At 40.6% G+C, this 22,991-nt stretch overlaps 1 protein-coding gene across 1 annotated transcript; it reads right to left on the bottom strand.

Annotated features, from left to right (window-relative positions):
• Positions 1 to 8,339: 8,339 nt before the first annotated feature.
• Positions 8,340 to 21,565, bottom strand: duox (dual oxidase). The gene is made up of 30 exons (XM_073472229.1): positions 21,422 to 21,565; positions 21,092 to 21,293; positions 19,914 to 20,080; positions 19,494 to 19,557; positions 18,770 to 18,866; positions 18,543 to 18,633; positions 17,580 to 17,682; positions 17,130 to 17,302; positions 16,855 to 17,030; positions 16,624 to 16,742; positions 16,384 to 16,521; positions 16,158 to 16,271; positions 14,847 to 15,046; positions 14,394 to 14,579; positions 13,920 to 14,145; positions 12,769 to 12,862; positions 12,507 to 12,682; positions 12,287 to 12,356; positions 12,115 to 12,156; positions 11,534 to 11,712; positions 11,167 to 11,397; positions 10,975 to 11,074; positions 10,833 to 10,882; positions 10,616 to 10,743; positions 10,347 to 10,500; positions 10,003 to 10,235; positions 9,752 to 9,910; positions 9,501 to 9,656; positions 8,945 to 9,073; positions 8,340 to 8,829 (listed from the first exon to the last, which is right to left on the bottom strand). Exons 1-30 carry the CDS (start codon positions 21,548 to 21,550, stop codon positions 8,707 to 8,709), a joined length of 4,209 nt encoding a protein of 1,402 aa, XP_073328330.1. The 5' UTR covers positions 21,551 to 21,565; the 3' UTR covers positions 8,340 to 8,706.
• Between the last annotated feature and the right edge of the window lie 1,426 nt (positions 21,566 to 22,991).

Genomic DNA, 22,991 nt, shown 5'->3' with positions numbered 1-22,991 from the left:
AGTACCAGAATAAGTAATCGGAAAATAAGAGAGCAGAGACGGTGGTTTGTTAACTGCAAGCCCCACACATGTTAGATGCCTAAAACGATCCAGTCTTAAGAAAAAGAAACAGTCCATGCGTGAGATGAGGTCAAGACGACGAGAACATTTTCCAATGTGTCAATGAAAGCCTCAGATGTGACCTCATCACTCAGATTTAGTTTGTCTAAGGTGCTTTGGAAAACACAAGATTTATTTTATCAACTCATAAAACATCAACAACAACATCGGGGATATGTAAAGTGGCTCTCACCTGGAGTCAAACACAGGGTCGGTGTACATGGGAGGGGAGCACAGAGGTGGCTCTCCTGGACTGTTTGGGGGCACAGTGAGGCCCCCTTTCTTGCCCCGTCCTGGGGCACCATCTGTGGGAACAGATTAATATGTTAGTCACTTTTTATAGCTCTCTTAATTTACACGTCTTCTCCGCTGAATGGATGAGTAAGCAGGAGGACTCACAAGTTCTTAAATGAGGGATATTAGCCGCAGATAAGCAGACACTCGCTGAGCTGTAAATGCGAGTCATTTTCTTCAGAGTGCTCAGGTTTATGTAAATGTAAGTACAGCATATTGATCTGGAATAGCGCAGCAGAGACGAGGCCCTGCAGACTGCAGCCGCGCTGAGGCCATATGTTGTCAGAGGCCAGTTAGGAACGCTGGCGGCTCAGTAATCCCCTCAGCCATCCAGATTTAAGAAGCTATTTTTGCTGGCTCTTAGTCTGTGGCGCTGGCTTACTGCAAAGTAGTTTTCTTCTTTTCTTTTATTTTGTTTTTCAGCTTTTTTCAATTTCTCAAAGAAGATTAAATGTAACACTAGATAAGTGGAGAAATAAGTGGAGAGCAGCTACAGATCAATGAGCTGAAACTCTGTTATGTTCTTTGAAAGGTTTTTTTTTTTTAAAGAAAACAGGAACACACAGCCCTCTGTGACCTTTGAGTACTGTGCTATTTATTTACTTTAGCAATTAATTAGTCGATTAATCGATTAATCGATCAAAAATTTATTATTTTATTAATTTTTCAAGCAAAAATGTCAAACATTTGCTGTGTCCAGCTTCTTAAATGTGAGGATTTGCTGCTTTTCTTTGTCATTTGTGATAGTTAATGAGGAGTCTTTAGGTTTTTGACTGTTGGTTGAACAAAACAAGCAATCTGAGGACGTCAATTTGTCTCTAAGGAAATTGTGATAAGCATTTGTTGCAATGTTTGGACATTTTATAGGCTACATTTATCGATTAATTGTGAAAATACTTAATGTAGTGTTTAGTGATGTAATAATCGTTAGCAGCAGCCTAGTGTTACTCATTGATGTAATCAGTGGTTAATAAATGACTGTACCTTCCCCCTCCAACAGAAAGGAGGTTAGCAGGTGGGGACACACTTCCTCCAAAACAGAGCAGAATGAGCAGAATGCAGCAGGCCCCTTCGAGGACAGATGGTCCAGGAATATCTCCGTCCGTTTCTTGCTGGACTCTTGTCCCAGTATTTCCTTGTACTCCCCCAGCGAGAAAACCTTCTCATACACCAGGTGGGGGAGCACGCTGTTGATGTCCAAGTCATTCAGGATCTTTTGTCTGTGCTGTTTGAGGATCTTAGCTGCCCACCTCTTCTTCTTCCTGGTGCATGGCCTCCTGCCAGACCTCTGCGGCTGCCTCTTCTGTTTCTTCACAAACCACTTCTTGGTGCCGCTGCCAAACATCTTCAAGTTGAGGAGACCCACCAAAACTTCTTCCACGGCTCTGTCAATGCAGTTCCCAAAGGAGGGGAGGTGCATATTTCATGCCAGGGAAGCGACCATGCCACATATTTCCTCGAGGCTCACTTTGTTGTTGTCTGAGTCGTTTATCTGGGGCAGGAAGAGACAATCTGGGCAGTAGCTGATTTCTAGCTGGGTACTTACTGACACTAAGAAGATTAACAGACTCTTAAGTACACCAATGCAAACTGCTCACCACTGCGCAGACATCCTCAACATATTTTACATCATCTCATTGGAGGATCAAATATTTTAGCTTCTTAAGTTGTCATTTAATCAACATATGCCCCCTTTGATTAAAATATGTCCAACTAGTTTCTCCCCTCTGTCACCTTCTTGAAGATAATTTAAAACAACATGTCACAAACTCCACAGTTATTTTGGGAAAATCATCAGGGACTTACAAAAGAAGGCTTGTGAGGCTCCAATCCACTACGCCTTGTGAATACAACAAACTTTTAAGCTGCCCCTGAGCAAGGCACCTCACTCCCAGCTGCTCCACTCAGCAGTCTGCTGATCAGCCCTCCAAATACTCACCTTCCTGGTTATTATTGCCGTGAATGTGACACCTGATTAGAGCGAGATTAAAACATTTTGTGATGGGCATTGACCCGTTACATTGAGATGTCAGGCTCGCTTTGAGGAGAGGCATTAACATATAATAGAATGGAACAAGGGCATTTAAAGGGGAGCTTAATGTATTGTACCGGAAATCTATTAAAAAAAAGAGTAATGCAGCACAAAGCAGCGTGACCTTGAATCACATTTTCTCCAGCTGCTGTGTGAGAGGATGGAGGGCGGCCTGCACTTTACCAGAAGAGGGTGCCATTCGATCAGTGAGTGTTGCATAGACAGCGGCAGGAAGTAGTCAGATGCCATTTTATGACCCCAAAATACCTCTGCCTGACTGTAACAGGATTATTAAAGTCATCATAGTTCTTTATTTTCGTATTTACACTGGAGTAAAAGCAGGATTTTGCTTCTGTAGTCGCTTTTTTTTTTGACTGCAACATATAATTATTGTCACGATTATTTTCTGCATCAATCTAATGATTGTTTGGTTTGTACAAAACAATCATTAGACTGAGGTCACTATCTGAAATCATGGAAACTTCGGAGGATCATATCTGTAACCAGTGTAACCAGTTAGGCAGTCTGGTTCAGTCAGTTTGACTGATGAATCCAGGTTTGAGATTGAAAAACATGATGTAGGAAAACAAATAAAATCGGTGACGTTGTTTTTGCAAATGAGCCCTTCATTTCCCTGCTGAGCTGCAGAGGAGACAGTCACACCAAAAGTAAACTCTGTACTAAAAATGCTAATTTGGGGGAAATGCCTACTTAATTTGCATAAGTCAAACTGCTGAAGTGTTACACTAGAACTGAGTGCTGAATTTGTGGACCCCATCTGTGACACCGCAGTCTCTTTATAAGGGGATCACCTCGGGGCCACGAGGAATGAGCACAGAGACAGAAAACTGTTTCAGTGGCATTTATTGTTTTTAACCTATTTTGTTAAAACGATTAAAAGAATATATTATTACGATGTATCATTTAATAGTATTCATGTGAGTTATCTGTGAGGATGGAGGTTTACAGCGTCAACATTGCATCAGGTAAATTACCTATCAGCTGCTGAACCACAGAAGTTTAACTTGGCTCATGCCTCTGGTGCCTGAAATTCATTGTTCTCTAATTTGTGGTCGCCTCCTTTTTTTAAAATCTTTTTTTATCAGTGGGCCACTATTAGCCCATGAATCACATTAAAAAGATAGTGTTTGTTTCTTCAGTGTCAGTTTCAACAAAAAGTCCTTATCTAATTGCCCAATCATTCCTTAATATTTCACAGTACATTATGAAATGATCCAAATAGCTGCATGCTTACACAACAGCTGTCTGATATAAAAGGTGAAGGTTATCAGGCTTATGTGTGCACCTGTTCTGCTTCAGCATGTCAAAGATCACAGAGATGATGTTGCACAAGCCCGAAGGCTGTTCTGTAAGAAATCAGTTAATCCTTATTGAGCCAAGACCGACGTGTACGTCTACGAGTACCAGACTGCGATGAACTCAACATATAAATGATTTTCAGCTTTACATCATATTTTCTACAAAATGCCTCCCTCCCCTCTTTAACACAATGGATGTGTCAAGGTGACGAGGGAGAGAGAAAATCTCAGGCCTTGAAAGCAAAATCTCCATTTTCCAAATCACTCCATGTTCACAGCAAAAAAATGCTTTAAAAAATCAATACTGGAGTGAATTGTGTAGCAACACCAATGTTTGAATTTTCCGGCATGTTTATTTTCTCAGACTTCAGCAAGCTCAGAGGTCCAGAAGATGTCCTCACAGGCAGTATAGTGCTCTCCATGACAAATAAACCGAACTTCACATGTGCATTAGGTGAAGAGGCTCTTTAAATGCTTACTTTGTGCAATAGCCTACCTGTGCATGGCACCTGAGGTATGGTTTGAGAAATACTGGTTTATAAATGAATGTGTGTGTGAATGATCAAGCTAGGCCTAACTAGCCAGAGTGCAGTCATTACACTGTCAGTGTTTTCCTTTTTAAAAGAAATACTGCAGTCAAAATAATCAACGTGATGGGCATTGTTATATTAACTTTAATCACTTTAATCACTGAACATTTCATCAGCCTACCTCACGATTTATGTCCAGCGCCAGCGTTCAGTGCCCCTCAGGAGGTAAAGTGCCCTTTATGTAGCCAGGTCTAAAGTAAAGGTGTGGATGGTGGATGGAGTTGTGGAGTAGTTTCCATTGCCCAACCTTAACAATACCTTAAACTAGCAAATGTGTTCAACTGGACAAGACAGATGAAGCAGACACAGCAACAGTTGTGTTAATACTGGTACATATGTGATTATCTAAACAAAGAGTGTAGCATCTATTTATTGTTTTTTAAAGTATTATGTCAAGTTTGTGACAAAAGACATTTTTATTTAATGTACTGTAATGTAATGAAATGAAGGTTTTACAACTTATATAAGTGTTGGGCAGTCAATAAACATCGTAGCCTTTCTTTCTTTAACTGTTTCTGTAGCTGCTTTGTAAGCGAGTCGAGGTCACAGTTCAATTTGTCATGATGGAAAATTTCACTCTGCTCCTGCCAGCCGTGTGAATGATGTAATCCCTTTGTTGTATAATAACATTTCCAAATGATGGTTTTAACAAGAATGTTCCTCCACTGATAAAATAAATAAAAGGCTTATCAATTATCAGTAAAAAGTTGATATATGATACTATGATCATGAGTATGAAGTCAGGCTGGATACTTATTTAGATAAGGCTGTCCTGTTTGCCCTCCTATTATTCAGCTGACAGTCACATTCTTGGTCTCTTTCTGCTCAACAGCTGGGCTTATCAGTTTTCTCAGTAATGGCACATGGAGTTACGCAGCAGTTTTGATTTGCTTGGATTTCTTGTAAGACGAGTCATACAGTGATGTCAGCTACTTACTGACTTCATGGTTCAACTTCTGTTTGACCAGCTGTACTCAGCATGCCAGACATTTATATGGCAGCTTTACAAGTGTTGGCGAGCTCTTGTAGACAAGGTAAATAATGCAGGAGCCATGTCAAACAAAAGGTGTCTGGTTTTCTTATAAGTCTTGCCACATTAACCCTAACCTTATTTGTTTCTGCACATATCTCTTTCCAGGGAATCAGAAGGAATATGAGATTAGATTAGATTGATTTAAATGAGAATATAATGATGAATAAACGGAGGCGTCGCACGAAATAATTCCAGATAGACGAGAACAGAACATACTGAGGATAATACATTTTCATTTACGGTAAGTTTATCAGGATAAGAAAGTAAATGTCATAGATATCTAATAGACTTGATGGTAAACGAACACTACCTGCTTCCCATAATGTCACAAGGAACATTGTTTCTGTGGAAGAAATATCTTGTGAGGCCAGAATGTTCGGGACCTTTAGATATTATATTTTTTCCCTTTAGATATTTTTCATCGAAAGGTCCAGAACACTCTGGCCTCACAAGATATTTCTCCCACAGTTTCAATCAAAAATCCCATCCAAGAAAAACATTCCTCCTTGACCTCTGATAGCTGCACGATAAACTCTCTTCCCTCCTGCGCATCAAGAATCCTGCATCAGATCTGGAGATCCTTTGATCACTCATCTCGCTCACTGACTGAGCACTTATATCCTATCTGCATTCAGCACAACTTTTCAAGGAAAACCAGCTTTAGTAGGAAAAGAGTCACAGGATCAGTGTTTTTATTCAGGCCAAGACAACAGGGAATCGTCTCAACTCTATTCGCCTCAGATTATGAAGGCAGCAGTACTCTTTTAAGTGCTGAACTGCTTTAATGTAGTTTTAAAGTGAGTCCTGTGATTTGTAGTGTTACAGAATGAAAACTCATGAAATAAACTGGGCTTGTGATGAGAAGGCTTCAAGTTTCAAGTTTATTTTATTGATATGGCACTTTAAAAACAAACACGTTTTGCAGCACAAAGATAGACACCATATGATACTGTATGTATATACATACAAACTTCAAGACACATATGTACATAGTACAGCAAGATTAAAGTAGTTGCAGGTGAGTGAATAGCAGATGTTGAAGGAATACGGCAAGATAAATACCAAACAAAAAAATATTTAAATCATAACTTAAAACCCAGTTAATCTGATTAAATTAAAGGAGAGATGGAGAGAAATGTAAACGAGAACGGGGGTGATGTGGTGTCTTTTCTTGGACCTTGTTAATAAGCAGGCTGCAGTGTTTTGGACTAGTTGTAGACGGGAAATGGTAGCCTGAGTAATACCTTGGTAGAGGGACTTAAAATAGTCCAGCCTGGACGATGTTAGCTCATGAATGACACTTTCCAGATCAGAGGGTAGCCCTGGTTGATTATTGGGCCGAGATTCAGCATTTTCCAATTATCAGTATCAGGGATTTTTCTGTCTAAAATAAACTCTTTTAAAAATGTGCTTCTTGGCTCTGATGCAGCATCGTCTCGCACAATGTCCCGCCCACAACAATATCTGACTGGTAACGTCACAATTAATAGCCTGAATAATAAATAACACTGAATAATCTGAATCTGAAGTAACTAGTGACTAAATGTATCAAATGTAGTGGAGAGGAAGTATAAAGTAGAAGAAAATGGAAATACCCAAGTACCTAAAAAATTAAACTTAAGAACAGTACTAAATTGTACTTTGAATTTCAGTTTTCATTCTCCTTGATTTCTTTCTCGGCCCTGAAAAAAGGCATATCGGTCGACCCCTATCAGACGGGAGATGGTTCTGAGATGGAAGAAACTGAACGCAGAATTTAAAACTAAGCTCATCATCAAATATAACACCCAGGTTTTTAGTGTGTGGTCTGATGTAGGCGAAAAGGTGATTGAGGTTCTGGGAAGTAACGGTGGTATGACGTGTTAAATTATATTCAATAGCTTTGACACAGTTTTGTATTTGAGTTACAAGGTTGTCAGTTCAATCTCCTAACTGGCTGAATACATTTGAGTGTAAAAAATAAAATATCATTGCTTGTTCCTCCCTCATTACAGATGCTTAGATACTCCTGTTCAGGGCCCATGACCCCCCTCTGACCTGGTGGCTCAGTGGCCACCAGGTCAGTGGTTGAACTGGGCAGCTGCCAGGTGTGTGTGTGTGTGTAACTGTGTGAAGAGAGAAGGGCGTTCCTGACGGAGAGAGCATGCTTGAAGTGTAACTACTGAGTAAATAAACGAATTGAGGAGGAGATGAATTGTATACATCAGGTTGCAGACTGCCCACTGTAAACTTTTATATTGATTTTTATTTATTTTGTAAACGAGGAAGCTTCGAGACACTGCATCAGAATAGAGGCTGTGTTTGCCTGATAACACACACACACTCAGACCTATGTCCAGAAGCTGACAGTGAAATTTAAACAAAAAATACAAATACTTCTGTGGTCGAGTGAGTTTGTTATTTCTTTCTGTTCACTTTTCAGTTTCACACGGCTGCCGTGATATTGACTCATTTCATTCACTGTGCGCATACACCCTTCATATCTTAAATGTGTTTGATAAGCAAACAAGTGTGTGCAACCCTTTGTTTTTGCACAGTGAAGTGACATTTGTACAGACCGCACTCACTGTATTAGGCAAATATCAAGTACAACAATGTGAAGTGCAGTTTGCCAGAGATTAATAGCAAACAATTCATCTTCCTGAAGAAAATCTACATTTTCACTATTACGTCTTCCTCTGGGTGGAGGAGCTGTCTGGCTCATCACTCAACCAACAAATCAAATTTGGGAGTTTGAGTCAACTCAAGTGTAATTTTAGTCCAACAGCTAGAAGCAGCAGAAGGAGCCGACAGCAGAATTTAGAGAACTTCCACTGCACAAAACCCCACAGGTCCTTACATAATCAAATGTCCCACAACAAGGACATAACATTAAAAGTACTACTGTTAGATCTCTGAGCTGAGTGTTGCACTTAAAATGTTTCTAACTGTGTTTTAGGAAGCTTCCTTCAGACATAACAGTGTTACGAATCTATTGTTAAAATGTTAATTTATTCATTCAAGATATTTCATACAAAAGCACAAGAAATCAATGACAAAAAAAATCGATCGTACATTATGATAACAAAAGCACAGACTGAACTGACAAACAATGACAGCTAGTAAACTACAAATTAAAACTGACATGATGATTTGGCAGAAATTGTGAATAAAACCCTGTATTTGTATGATATATATATGAAATAAGACTTCTCTTAACTGTTAGGAATGAATATTTATGATTAGAGAATAAAGATGTGAAGAAGACACATTCACTTTACATGAGACATGCAGAGACAGCTGCAGTAACTTGTATTCTTCAGAGTAAAGCATCTCATCTCCCCTTCTGTTAGAGTTAAGTTAGAAGTTCTCATAGTGATGTATAAAATGAGCCTGATCCCTCTTGTTCATCTGCTGGCAAGCTTTCTCCACGTTCTTCGTCAGTCCAGGTGGTCCACAGCTGAACACACCCATTTTACGCACCTGCAGAAAAAAATAGTAAAGTTAGTTAATTAAAGTAATTAATTTTGTTCAGGCTGATGTGCTGGGTGAAGTTTCAGACAAATACAAGATAGCTGGAGATGAATGAAGGACTGACCTCAGGGTGAACCTCCTGCAGCGAGCTGAAAAACGACACAAAGGGTGGACGGCCGAAGTGGGTGACGGACCGCAGGCCGGTGAAGAGACTGCGGTTCCACACCTTCTGGAAGTGGCGCTCACACACGTACTGCCCACACATAAAAAGACAACAGGGGGAAATCATCAGTGGCTTCCATTTATTATTTTTTTTAATTCATTCATTTCAATTTAAATATCATATTTCCCAAAAAGTTGAACTAGTCAACTTCCTATTTTCCTTAAGAGTCGTAGAAAAAGTCTGAGGCACTCAAGAGGTTAATGAGTTAAAAAGCCTTTCTGCTAACCTATAAATGTAAGAGCCCAAAGGAAGCCATTTTGTAGTGTCCTGATGATTAATTAAAGGCTTTTTAACTCATTATCCTCTTGAGTGCCTCAGACTTTTTCTACGATTCTGAAAGAACAAGATCCCAAAACTGATGAGCACCAGAGGGACACCATTTTCTACAACCGAGCAGCACTCCTTGTATCCTGTTTTTTTTCTTTTTTATTGTGGAAATAGGAACTGCAGATCTCACCAGCATGGTGGTGCGGAGGTCGAACTTTTCGGCCACCTGGGTGATGTAAGTGTGGACTGAGACCAGCTCCAGCGTGTCCATCTCCTCCACCTCCCTGATGATGTCTGACACCCACTCAAACTGACGCTGTGTCCGTGTTACCCAGATGAAGTACACCTTCAAACAATCAGCGAATGTACAGTGAGCTTGTTGCATAAATAAATTGTAAATCAAGAAGAAGAAATGTACACCAGGCTGATTTTAAGCAGCACCTTTTTACACAGAATCTTGGACTTTATGGAGGACTTGAACACCAGGTCTTTGAGGATGGAGGCGAATGGGGTGACTCCAATCCCTCCTCCCACCAGAACAGACACCTCAAAGTCAGTCCACTCCTGATGGCCCTCACCAAACGGGCCATCCAAGTACAGCTTAGGATGAAAAGAAAAAAAAATAATGTAATGATAATATATGGAGCTACAGATGAAACCATTCACAAACACAAAATAACACATTGACCTACCTTTGGATAGGCTCCGAGCTCAATCAGGCTTTCTTCAGTGTAGAGCTCTCGGAGCTGGCTGGTCCAGGGCCCCACAGCTCGGATGTGCAGGCTCAAGGTCTCTTCATGAGGGGCTGAAGTCAGTGTGAATGGATGGTACTCATCTGTGCCCAACATCAGGCAGGCAATGCGAACCCACTGGCCTGAACGGTACACGAAGCCCTGTGGTCGCTTGAACTCCAGATGTGTCACACCTACAGATAGGGCAGCCAAGGAAAAGAGTGAAGCGTCATTGATGATGGAAAGGGTAATAAAATCAAGAAGAGACATTTTAAAGCTGATTTTCAAGGAATTGTAAATGTCACCTGAAGGCAGCAGCTCAGCTCTGACCACTGGGATCTCCAACTTCTTCCTGCTCAAGCTGATAAGTTTGTCCAGCAGGAAGAGCAGTGCAGGTGGGAGTAAATAAATGTAGAAACGAGGCGCTTGGATCAGGGCGTAACTGCCATGAATAATTGTCTGTCAGATGAAAACAAAAACCAGAATTTCCCGATTCATAAACCTGCCTCCCATCATAAAAGCCACCTGAATGCAGAGTGCATTTAGGGTATTTTAAATTCAGAAAAGTACTTACAAGAGTGTACACGACAATGTAGAGGGAATGTGTGATCCAAAACCCACGAAAACTGATGTGACGGAAATAGTGTGAAGCAAAAACATACATAAATGCAAACACAAAGAGAAGCAGGACACCGGTCATTCCTAGGAAAAAGACAAAAAACAGAATTATAGCATAATATAACGAACAGTCCATGTACCACTGAAGGTCTAAAATCAGTTTCCTGTGATACCTGGAACAGTTTCAAAGAACCACCATGACCACTTCATAGGAACTTCTGACCTAAAATGAAAACAGATTGTAAATTAGCCAAAATAACTCTCTGCAAATTGTACAAATTGCTGCAAAAATCAGGCAGATATTTCAAACATTACCCGTTGTTTGAAAAGACTTTGGGGAACATACAAGACAGGATGCTGAGGTCGCTAACGGAGAAGATGTAGATGTTGACCACATGGCCCAAACTATGAACAACTGCATTCAGGATAGAAACAGGAGTGAGCTCATGTGCACAAAAAATTAAAAAGGTGAAAACATTACAACTCAGGTTTCCATCATTTGAAAACCTGTAAGGATGATGGCAGTCATGGCCATGTTGCGATGGAAATCGATGGCGGCGTCAAAGGGGATGTATCGGTTGAGGAAAGTCTCTCTGCACAGCGTGATGAGGTTTCGACACACGGTGAGGAGCATGTAGGGAAACAAGAAGGAGATGGCGGCTGCTGTGCCACGGGAGACAGCGATGCCCACCACTGAAGTCTCAGGGAGGCCTGTAGTTTCAGCCTGCAGAGCGTAGTCTGAAAACAATGTTTTAGAAGGTCGCTTCAGAAAAGGCTCAAACTGACCAGAGACATACGAGGCTGAAAGGTAAAGAGAGACTATGAAACATTAACATGAGTAAGCAGAACAAGGAGACAAATGATTTCTACTCACAGTAACATCTTTCAAGGGCCACACCAGCTGCGATGCCGTAAACGATGATGAAGCAGACAATATGACGGCGATAATTCTCAATGAAACGTTTGAACTGCTGGATCTTCTGCTGGACTGGGTTCCTGATGTACTGCTCACGCTTTGGCTTCACATAGACGTTTGGAGTTCTGACAGTCGACCTGAAAATATTCAAATTCCTCAGATTATATTCAGTAAATATTGTGTGTTCTGTCCGTCATTTAGCTGCAGGGTTACTGACCAGCAAGTACTGTAAGACAACAATCAGAAGTAAAGCTGCAACAATTAATAGATTAGTTATCAACTATCAAATTAATCAACAATTATCTGAGTAATTTCAGAGTAGCTCACTTCTTAAATGTAAATATGTTCTCATATCTTTACTCCTCTATGAGAGTAAAGTAAATATCTTCAGTTGTGGACAAAACAAGACATTTAAGGACATCATCTTGGGCTTTGGGAAACATTGACATTTCAAGAAAATCAGGAAAGCAATCGACAGATTGCTCAACTTTCATTCAAAAGTCATTTACAGGAATAGAAAAATTCAACAAGGAACAAACTTTTTCCGTCTTCGTAGCTCCTCTCCATATGTCTTGTTGCTGCTGCAAACAAAAAAAAACAAACAGTAAAACAGCCGTACTGAATCATTGTTTGTATCTATAGTGACGAACAGCAGTTGTTATATTTGTGATCTGGATGAGTGATTACAGCCTGTGTGTCCTATTTTCTTACCTGTTAGCTGGACAGATGAAGGACACTCTCATGTCCCGACTCAGCCGCTTCCTCCCCGCTTTCTCCATCCCTGCGCACACACACACACACACACACACACACACACACACACACACACACACACACACACACACACACACACACACACACATAGAGATTCATCAGACAAGGTCAGAGAAATGAGGATTAAAAAAAGTTCTTTGACAAAACTTTCTCCAACCTTTAACATTAAGTTGAGCAAACTGCAGCTCCTTCTCATGGTCCCGCAGGAGGAAATGGAAGTCCTCCCATGTGATTCTCTCCTTTTTATCAAAGCCTGCGGCCTGCATCATGGCCTTGATGCCGTCCTCTGCCTGGCTCTTTGACAGAGCGCCGTTGGAGATTTCAATGAAAGTCCTGCAGCACATCAAAAGGGCTGAAGATGAACCATCAGATGGAAGAAAAAAAGATGCAGTCATGAAAAAAAGAGAAATCGATCAAACCTGAGCATCCTGGCAAATTCTTCTTTTGATAAGTAACCGGTTCCACCAATGTCATTCATGGAGAACATGAGCTTGGATTTCTCCTCAGGAGACCCTGTTTAAACAAACACACAGTATCATTAATGTCACAATGTAGGACTAGACTTATTACTGGTTTATGATTTTGAAATTTTAAAAATCAGACCTGACATTCATGCTCATTCTTAGCTGTCGTAATCTACATATCAATCTATAAAACCTGTAATGACATGGAATTTTCTTTACTTGATTTATTAATTGATGTGTTTTGTACATTTAATTTCATCTGCAGCTGGACAGTAGATCATCCCGAGAGAGCAGCAACACATCAAAATGAATTTGATTGTTATTAGTTTCAGGTGAAGGTCTAAAATGATCGTCTTTATGCCGTTTTGGACACTTTTCTACTCTTATTAATGATGGAAACATTTCATTGTTATCATAATTTTAAAGCAGCTACAAGGAACATTGATTTTTGTTGATTCTGGTGGCCCCTGTGGACAAAAGTGGTATGACCAGCATCTCTTTGTATCTAAGGATCTTGATCTGGCTAGCATATGCTCTTGTTGTGAAAGCAAATGAAAGAAGGAAGCAACATTTTTTTTTATACTTTCTTCTTTTTTAACACAGCTGTATGAAGGACGCGTGGTGTAAGATTAATAACTGTTATATGATGATGGTCAAATAAAGAAAACTTTGTTTTAGTATCATACCACCAGACTACGGAGCAGCTTGTTTCATCCTCAGCAGGCAGTAAGAATAAGTATACTAACTATACAGAAATAGCCAATCTTCTCACCGATGGCCTTGTTTGCTTGTGTATGTCATATAGAGGCACCTGACTATTTTATAACCTGTTAAAAACTCTTTGTATTATGTTTAATATGAATAAATAAATGGGATATAAAAGGAATGAAATTTCTCCACAAATCCTCAGCTTTGAGAAGAAAAACTAGAAACATATTAGCATTAGTTTTGCTCTTTATATTAAATCTGAAACAACAAACCTCAAAATAATTCACACCATCTACCTGGAATTTAAATCCTCCAACTGCAGCTGACATTCATTTTACAATTTTACATTTATAGTGCTTGGATGACAGCTATAGTCCTCTGGAGTCGTGCATTTTTACCTTTCATAAAGATAACGATCACATCAAGAAACTCTTGGAAGGAGAGGTAACCATTTCCATCTTTATCAGCTAGTGTGAACATGGAGTCCACAAATAAGGAGTCAGACTTGAGGCCCAGTGCACCAGCAAACTCAGACGCTGTCAGCTCGCACTGCAGAACCTCTCTGGCTTTCTTGCGGGAAATGCCACTCATGTCTCCAGCGTCACACTTCTCTATTTCCAAGACCTGTGTACCAGAGAGACAGTGTCATTATTTCACCATAGTGTCATCAGTAATACCTCCGACGTGAACTGAGGTTACTGTACGTCCATCATGGATGAGCTCACCATCGAGACCAACAATTAGTTCTTTTGGCGGGAGGTCCAACTTAATTTGACCTCAAACAAGCATTGACGACATTTTGTGGCCGAGCTTAAGCTCCTGCTGCTGTGACAGAGTGGAGGATGAAGTAATCATCCAGAGGCTGACAGTACCTTAGAGAAAGCATGCCGAATGAAAGTTTCCACAATCTGAGCCCTCTGCTCTCTGGTTAAAGCCTCCTTCAGCAGTTCCTCCTCTCTCATCTCCTTCACTCTAATCTCCTGCGCAATGCCTGTCACCCCCAGGCGTAGGTGCTTGACAAATGCCGCACGTTTGCTCTCGTCATCAAAAAACAGCACCTGGACGTGTAAACAGGGAGCATCAGTAGATTAACAGGACAGGAGGGAGATGGAGATCAGGTACATCTGCAGAATCATGCTGGCAGCAACAAACACAACTTCACTGCACAAGTGAGAACCTTTGATGTGCTTAAACTGCGAACAAGCTTAAATATGAGCACAGAATTTGGTTATATAGACGCAACATTATTTAAAAGCATTCCTTTGCTCCAACCTGAATCAGAGACTAATTGTGCAAACCATCCCCTCTTATTTCCATCTACTCACCAGGTCGTACTCTTTTGATACTTTGAGCAGCAGAGCTTTATGATTACGGTTGTTGGAAAGAAGGACATCCAGTTGTTCCTGGTTGGCCAGATTGAGGCAGCGTTGAGCGGCTCCAGATCTGTCGAAGACCTGCAGCCTTTTTTCATCAACCTCCACGCTGACAGGATGCAGAGGTTTTCTCCGGCCCTGCCACTCATAGGCTGGAGACCAAAATGAGAATGGGATGTGAGACAAGCTTGTGGATGAGGATAAATACAGGTGTAATATTACAGGAACTACCACTAGTAGAGAAAATAGCAAAGGAATTTTGGTTTCAGATGGTCACCTCCTCTAATTATCAGTTGAGCTCAGCTTGTTATCTCTAACAAGAAGGTTATGGTTCCAGTTTGGTTTGTTTGTTTCTCTGTCTGTTTGTCTGCAGGATTACAGGAAAGTTACTGGCCTGATTTTCAATTAACTTGCTGGAAGGGTATAGAATGGGTCAAGGATGAAGAACCCATTGCATTTTGAAGTGGATCTAAATCAAGTGTCGGACACACAAATGATTTACCACTATCGTTAACAATGTGAGATAGGTCATTTGGCCTTGGCGGAATAAATGCCATGCATCGTAAAATCCAGCAGATGCAAGTAACATTCGGTAAAGACAAAACACAGCCAATTGTAGAAATACGATGACTCCATAAGCCACATTCACAGGTACCACTGATGCTCTGGGGTAGACGACACATGTAGTTGCTCAAACCTCATACAGAAGGCAGTCGTTACGGAGCATTCTGGGACAGTGGTTTCATGGGAGAACAAGTACAACTGTAGCATCACCACAATCGTAACAATGCCTTTTTCTTAAACTAAGGTGTGGCTACAGAAACCTAAATACACACATATCATGCAACTAACAATACATCCAAATTGAGGCTTCAGCTAGGCACAATCATATTTAACAGTCTTGGTAAAATATACACACATATATGATGGATGCACTTGCAGATATTATCCTCAGTAGGGGAGTAGACTATGAGCCTGTGCCCTTCTGGTTTATAATGAGTTTAACTGACTGTTTTTTAGCTCACATAATATAAATCAAACTAGATCCACCAATTGTATCACCGAGGAGAAGGAAGCAAACATCTACTCATAGATAAGAGGCTAATGTAAGGTTACAGCGCCATTGAGGTCTGTTATATTCAAGAGAGAGCAGACATCTCTCCAACACTCGGCAACTCACACCAAAACAATCCAGACGGATAAAAAGCACTACAGTATGAGGAAAAATATGTATTTGTGATTTGGGGGTTACAGATTTCATACCGGTGATTCCCACAGCTGGTCCCTCTGTTCTGTCGCCAGCTTTTCTTCTTCTCTGGAACTTCTTGTACCTGTACTTGCGGAGATATGCCACCATACAAGCCACGAGCAAACTAACTGTGGAAGTAAAATAAACACAACGGATCAGTTACACAACAAGAACTGTTGATAAATGATATCCGTATTATTGCTGTGTGAAAAGAGATGGATGTGTGCGTATGATACTGACCAACAGGAAAGAGGAACAGGACAATGATAAATATCCCAAAGCCAGCTTGGCTCCCATCAAAGTAATTAAGTTTGGTAGCATTAGTGCAGGGATAGAGCATTGATGCATTCAGCTGCGTGGGTTGAGCACAAGGGTCACCTAAAGCAACAGAGTCAATTTTATTAATCCTTTTTTTAACTATATTACTGATTCTAAATAAATCCTTTGTTTATGTATCAAATACATAAGTCATGTTTTTACCATCATGCCAGAAAAACACATTATCTTGTATATGAGTGGCTTCTGCACTTGTTACTGCAATAAGGACGTCATGAAAGGTCACATTGCGGATCATCTGGATCTCCTCATCTGTGAACAAACTGGAAAACACAACTGCAGTAAGATGACATGTGACATTAATATGAGATCAATCACACAGTAGGGTCAGACGAAGCTATTTCTATTTTTAAAGTCCATCCAGAGGGAGCTCACCCATTCTGTTTGTTCTCGAACCAGAAGCGGTCTCCGTTTCTAATGCGTTCAAACTGGTCCAGGATTATGGCAGAGAAAACTGGACCCGGACCATCGAGAGACTCCAGCAGTCCTCCAGGGAAGAGCTCCAATTTTGAGATGTCTCTGTTGTACAGTGCTGCAACATCCTGGAGTAACTGTTGGAGCAGAACACAAAACACACTTTAATTCACTGGATTACTGTTCAACTTTTTTATGCCTTTCATGTTTGATCATTCTCTGACTCGAGGTTTTACCTGTGGGTTTGCGCTGTTGAGCTCAGGATTTATCTCTTCAAATGTGTTGATGGGAGGCAGATCCAGAGCTTTTCTGACCTCAGCGTAACTACGCAGGCCAAAGTCTCTTCCTCTTTGGACCGTCATGGCCACCAGATCTGTCCGGGTGAACCTTAGGGGTCCGTACATGAAGTCTGTCAGGGTGCAAATCAGATCACAGCTCTGAATATTTGTTTATGCCTTCAATAACTGTGAATGAATGTTTATGTAGAGTGTTTATTGTAAATTTCTACTTTATATTTATAATTGCTTGACTTTCATGGTATGAATTTTCTTTTCTTCTAAATTCTAAAAAGACTGTTATGCATCACAGCACCAAGACAAGTTTGTGTATGTGAAAACAACTTGGCAATAAACTTGTTTCAGAATTCTAATATTTGATTCAGGTAATGAAGAAGAAGGGTTAAACACCTCTCAGGTCCTCCACAACAATGTTGTCTTCTCTCTCTGCAATCTGAGAAGTCATGCCCATGATGAGGTCGTCTACGTCCTGGCCTGTCTTCACATTGAGACTCTGGAAACAAAATTACAAAGGCATTAAAATATAATTTACACAATCAATACTTAATATATGTCCTCACTCTAATAGGTGTCCTTTCAAAATACACCAGCTGTCTTATAGTCGTGGCTTTCAAAACAAATTCTTTGGAGGGATACTTTGTAGAGAAACAAGGAGTATTAGCTCACTGAATCCTTGTAAAAGCTTTAGATTATCTATATTCAACAGAACAGAGATATCGTTATTATTCAATAGGCAAGCATCAACTATAAAATGAAACGCCTAACTGTACATTTATCGAAGAGAAATGTATGCAGTTTTCGCCACAGAAATACATGTAATGTGATTTGTGAATAAAACAATGGCAAAATATATCCTCCAATTTCTGCTCAGAGACACACAGTGGTTTACTTTCTGATGCCACAAAGATCCTGGGTCAAATCCTGCCAGAGCTTTTTCTGCTGCTCTCCTTCTGTACTTTTCCACTGTCTCCATAAATAAACAATTGTACTAAATGTGACTTGGCCTGTTCTAATTTCAAAACTAATTATACTACTACTTCCAATGTAATGAAACTAAGCTGCATCAGCGGTAGATTGTGGGGGTGTTTGCATGGTCTTGAGCTGTTTGTACATGTTTGCACACGTGCATTTTTAGGTAGCCTTGTGTAGCTTTAATGTTGGTGTAGTCTTAGGCTGTTTTGTGCAGTCTTGTTGTGTTGTTCTAAGGAGCACCATGGTCCTGGAGGAACATTTGTGTTTCACTGTGTACCAGCTGCATATGGTTGGAATGACAATCAGGAGAGTCTGCGGTCGAAGTCCGAAATGGTTTGTAGTGATAAACACAAGTACATGAATGTAAATGATCGTATATACCTGACGTTTCCAAAAGTTGTTACAAAGACGCAATGCTGGTGATAAGCTGCCATCTATGTTGACAGTCTCCCGAAAATGGCAGGTTCGGTTTCTGTAGGAAAAAAGAGAGCCGGTGTGGAGGGTTTTATTTCCAACATTTAGTACATAGCAGCACTTGATAATATTACATTCAACTAAAGCCTATTAAGAATAGTGAGCTTTGGATTTTCACAATGTGTGAACAGTACCTCATGTAAACACCAGGTGGGGCCATAGTGATGCCAAATCTTATAGCAGCAGCCTGAAACTCAGGAGAAATCCCCGGATCCACAAACTTCTGGTAACCTGTGTGGTAGCAAAATGCATGATTACCCTTCACTTCACATATTATCGTTACCTTTTCACCTTACATATTTTACCATCCATCGTTCACCTTACATAATGCCCTGGTGTGCAAAGCGCTGACCTCTCAGCTGAACTAGATTGACTCTGTTATTCTCTATTGTTTTACTGTTCTATTATATAATACAAAAGACAATCTTTTGTTGATCCATCCTTTATTTGTTCGCTTCTCTACAAAGGGAAATAATAGTTTCCACCACAACCTGTATACAGATAAATCTGAACATAATACAAGACAGCAGAAAGAGAACAAAATAAACTACAATCCTTCGGCACCCAAACAGCCTATATCATCATTCAAGTGGTCAAAGTGAGGCAACAAAAGCAGTATAGCTGTGAAAATGAGGAGTGGTTGAGATGATGGTCTCATCTGACCAGAGTCCCTTTAACTTTCTTCAGCTGTGGGTGCTTATTCAGCAGAAGAAGGAGACTCAGTGTGACGCTTTGCTGACAGAGCACATATCTGTCAAACACCACCAACGATAGCTCACCCTCACCACGGCTTGTGGGCACCGGTGCATTACCTGTTCCCCTCCACTTGTACGCACATGCACTCTGGATGATTCTTACCTGGATAAGGAGGAAGTGTTTTGTTTCCAAGATATGCAGGTAGCCATTCGTAAAGAGCAATATTCTGTGTGGAGAAAATAGGAAGGAATAAAGTTATGGCGGCTTTTTTGAGTGCGTTTTGATAATAATATATCCTGCAAGCTGAATTTAAATACTTTGTTTATCTAGATAACTATAAAACTCGTTATTTTGAATTTGATATAACCAAAAATATTATTTGATTATAAATAGCAGTAAATAAGTAATTAATATGTATGTTCTTGACAGGTCTTGCAGAGGACAGACTCGAACTAAAACCAGCAATTTCATCCATAAAATCACGACCACCTGGTGTTGATGCAACCTGGTTCTTCTTTCCAGAGTGCAAATTTAATCAGCACCTGTGCAGCGACAGGATTACACGGAAAATTTTCCCTCTACCTGGAATGTGGCCACGACGGTCTTCCTGGCGTTTTGAAACAGCTTTTCGTCTGACCACTGTTGGTGTTTCTCATGCAGTTTGGAGGCGACATAATTGTGGTAGCGAAACCAGATAATCCCCTCTGCTGCCGTGAACATGTTCTCATTGGCCCAGGCATTTCCCAACACTGAAAACAGAAAATAGCACAAACATTAGTCTTATAGTTTAATTCTGCTTTTCGATCATAAAAATAAACATCCCTATATTTACAACACCATCAACAGAGAATAGGCTGTACATGTAATGTTTTAATGTAGAAAACTGCCGCAAAATTCACAAATGTTCAGCACCACATCAGTATGGTGTCACGCCCCCATTACACTGATTGATGAGTCTCTTTAACCACTAATGGGATGATAATTTGGCTGTTTGTTTTTAAGGAGGTGACAAAGGAAGTGTGACAACAGGAGTAGATCCTCCGTCTCCGCCCCAGATAATAACTACACACCTTTAACAAAACAAGCAACAAAACACTGGTTTTATGACACCTTTGCGGCATCCTCTATGCTATAGAGAGAGGGATTTACTGCGGTGAGCGTAACAAGCCATTTACACAATAATTAAAGAGTCATAGCACACGTCAGGCTGGGCCCTCTTCTGAGTCAGACTCAGAGGCTGCAACCCCGATCAAGAAAGACGTGGGTGAAATTATATTGCATACAAATTCTTGCAGTTTGTTTTTTTTTTCGATTGGGTGGGTATTGCCACACACAGATACCCGATTGTTTATAGGCATAGTTCACCCAAACAAACACTAACACATATTTACCCTGAACGGAATCTAAGCATCCGAATAGTTTTAATCTTACGTAGCAACATAAGTTTCCACATAGAATGACCTACTCACATGGAAAATTGCTGTTCGGGTTAGGGTTGTGAAGCTGTGTATCATTGTGGACAACTGGGTATTACTTGTCTCTTATCTCTTAAGCAACTTTTGAGGCTTAACATAAATCTAACATCATTGACCTATTTTGAACCCTAGTCAACATTAATCATCGGTACACAATAGGAGTCAGTTTAGTGCACCTGTCAATCAACCATCAAATATTTATCCAATTCTCTTGTTGATATAAACCTCACCTTCTGCTACTATGTGTACAATAACCGTATAAGTATAAAGTTTAAAATGTCTCACCATAAAGGCCCTGAGGTCCATGATCTCCTGTGGAGGGGTCCGCAGCGCTCCACATGAAACTGTGTCCTGTTGCCTGATTTGGCATGTTCCACTCAGCGCCTGAAGTCAAGAGCCCTCCAGAGAAGCTTCTCAGGGAGTCGGACCAGGACGAGGAAGGGCCGTAGATGGAGCTGCCATCTATCCATGCCGTCACCAAGTTAACCTGCATTGTATTTGTTTCCCTCACATTAGTGCACTTAAGGAGAGGGAGATTATATTTAACACGGTATAATGTGACTGTCTAAACTGTTACTTCACATTTACTGTTTGATAAAAGTCGATAATCAGCACCTGTGTGCGAGGGTTACTGGGACTCTGGCCGGACTCTTTGTCCCACACTCCTCTGTGGAAAGGCAGCAGGACTTTTCCGGTGGCAGCGGGATCGAAGACAGGGTCACCTTTTGGGACCGGGATGTTCATGAACTCGGGTGGACATGCAGGAGGTCGCGAATCAAAAACTTCAAAAGTAACATGGTAACCTGAGAGGGAAAAATAATTATAAGTCATCAATACAAAAGACATTTACTTGGATCCTGAATGCTGTTTTTAGTTTGTTTTTTGGCTTTGCTGAACACAAGAGAGTTCAGATGAGTATCTTGACTTAAATTGGTTTATTTTCAGCCAATATCATCAATAGCCTGATATCAATATCAGCAACATCTGACATAAGACAGGGCAATATGGCGGATTGCAATATTTTTAGGCTATGTTGCAATCTCCATATTTTGAAATCTCCTCAAAAGCACTTCATAAATGCTAGGACTGGGTTTTGCAAGCATTTTTGATAAAACAGTAATCGTTAATGTACATTTCACAAGTTCAGATAATTAGGGTTATGCAGCCTTTAAAACACGATATAACAATATTCAAAATCTAAGATGATATATTGTCTCATATCATGGTAATGATTTTATGGTTTTATATTTGTGAAACTTCAAATAAGCTCAGAAAACACCACCACAATGTGAAGTCTATGGGCCAAGCGGGAGGTGGGGCCAGTGGGGGAAACTTTACTGCTCATATTCAATGGGCCCAATAACCAGGAAGTAAACGCGGAAGCCAGAACCATTTTTTGGCGTATGCGCTAGGCGAGCAATTCACATTGGTTTGAATGGGAGGCAATCTCGTATCTAGTTTCTTCTATATGAATCTATGACTTGGTCCACCCCAGGAAGAGCGCCAGGCCTTGAAGCCAACTTTTGTAGCGGCCAAGCCAAAGACTTTTTCCCATAAGCTTACATTGTGAAAGACGTGGCTGTGAAACCAGGGCTAATTTTTCTTTAGCGTCACAACGCTGCGAAATTGACTGGTTTGACTATCATAAGTTGAGCCATTGGCCCAATAAATTTCTGAAAGTCTAGATGAGCCACAAGGTTCAAGCATTATATTTTTTATTCAAGCTAGCCGGGCGTTAAACCGGAAGTTAGCCGGCGGAAGTCTCTAGAGCGCCACCAACACTGTGTCCAGATGTAATGCAACATCCTTGGTCCCGACCACTAGCACCACAGCTAACTAAGCTAACTAGCTAACAGCAGCGAAAGATAGCAGCGCTTTTCGTTTGGAGTTCAAGAGGTGGCCAATTGTTACATATAGCACCTTTAATGATGACGGGCTGAAATCCCTCTGCATTTTATCTCTAGTGAGTTGGTAGCTTAATGCAGCCATTACATAAAGAGTTAAACGTTAGCCTATCTTAAAGTCGTACACCTGTTTACACATGCATGACAAGTGCATTACAGACATAGCACTTCCGGCCTGTTGCCTTTCAAAATAAGAGTCCCGGATATACCGGTTTAAACTGTAAAAGCGTAAAAGAGGAACTGAAATATATCCAGACCATTAAATATTTAAATAAGTTGCA

This window comes from Pagrus major, chromosome 8 (genome assembly GCF_040436345.1).
Source record: "Pagrus major chromosome 8, Pma_NU_1.0".
NCBI classification, from domain to species: domain Eukaryota; kingdom Metazoa; phylum Chordata; class Actinopteri; order Spariformes; family Sparidae; genus Pagrus; species Pagrus major.
This window is presented reverse-complemented; position numbering and strand designations above follow the sequence as displayed.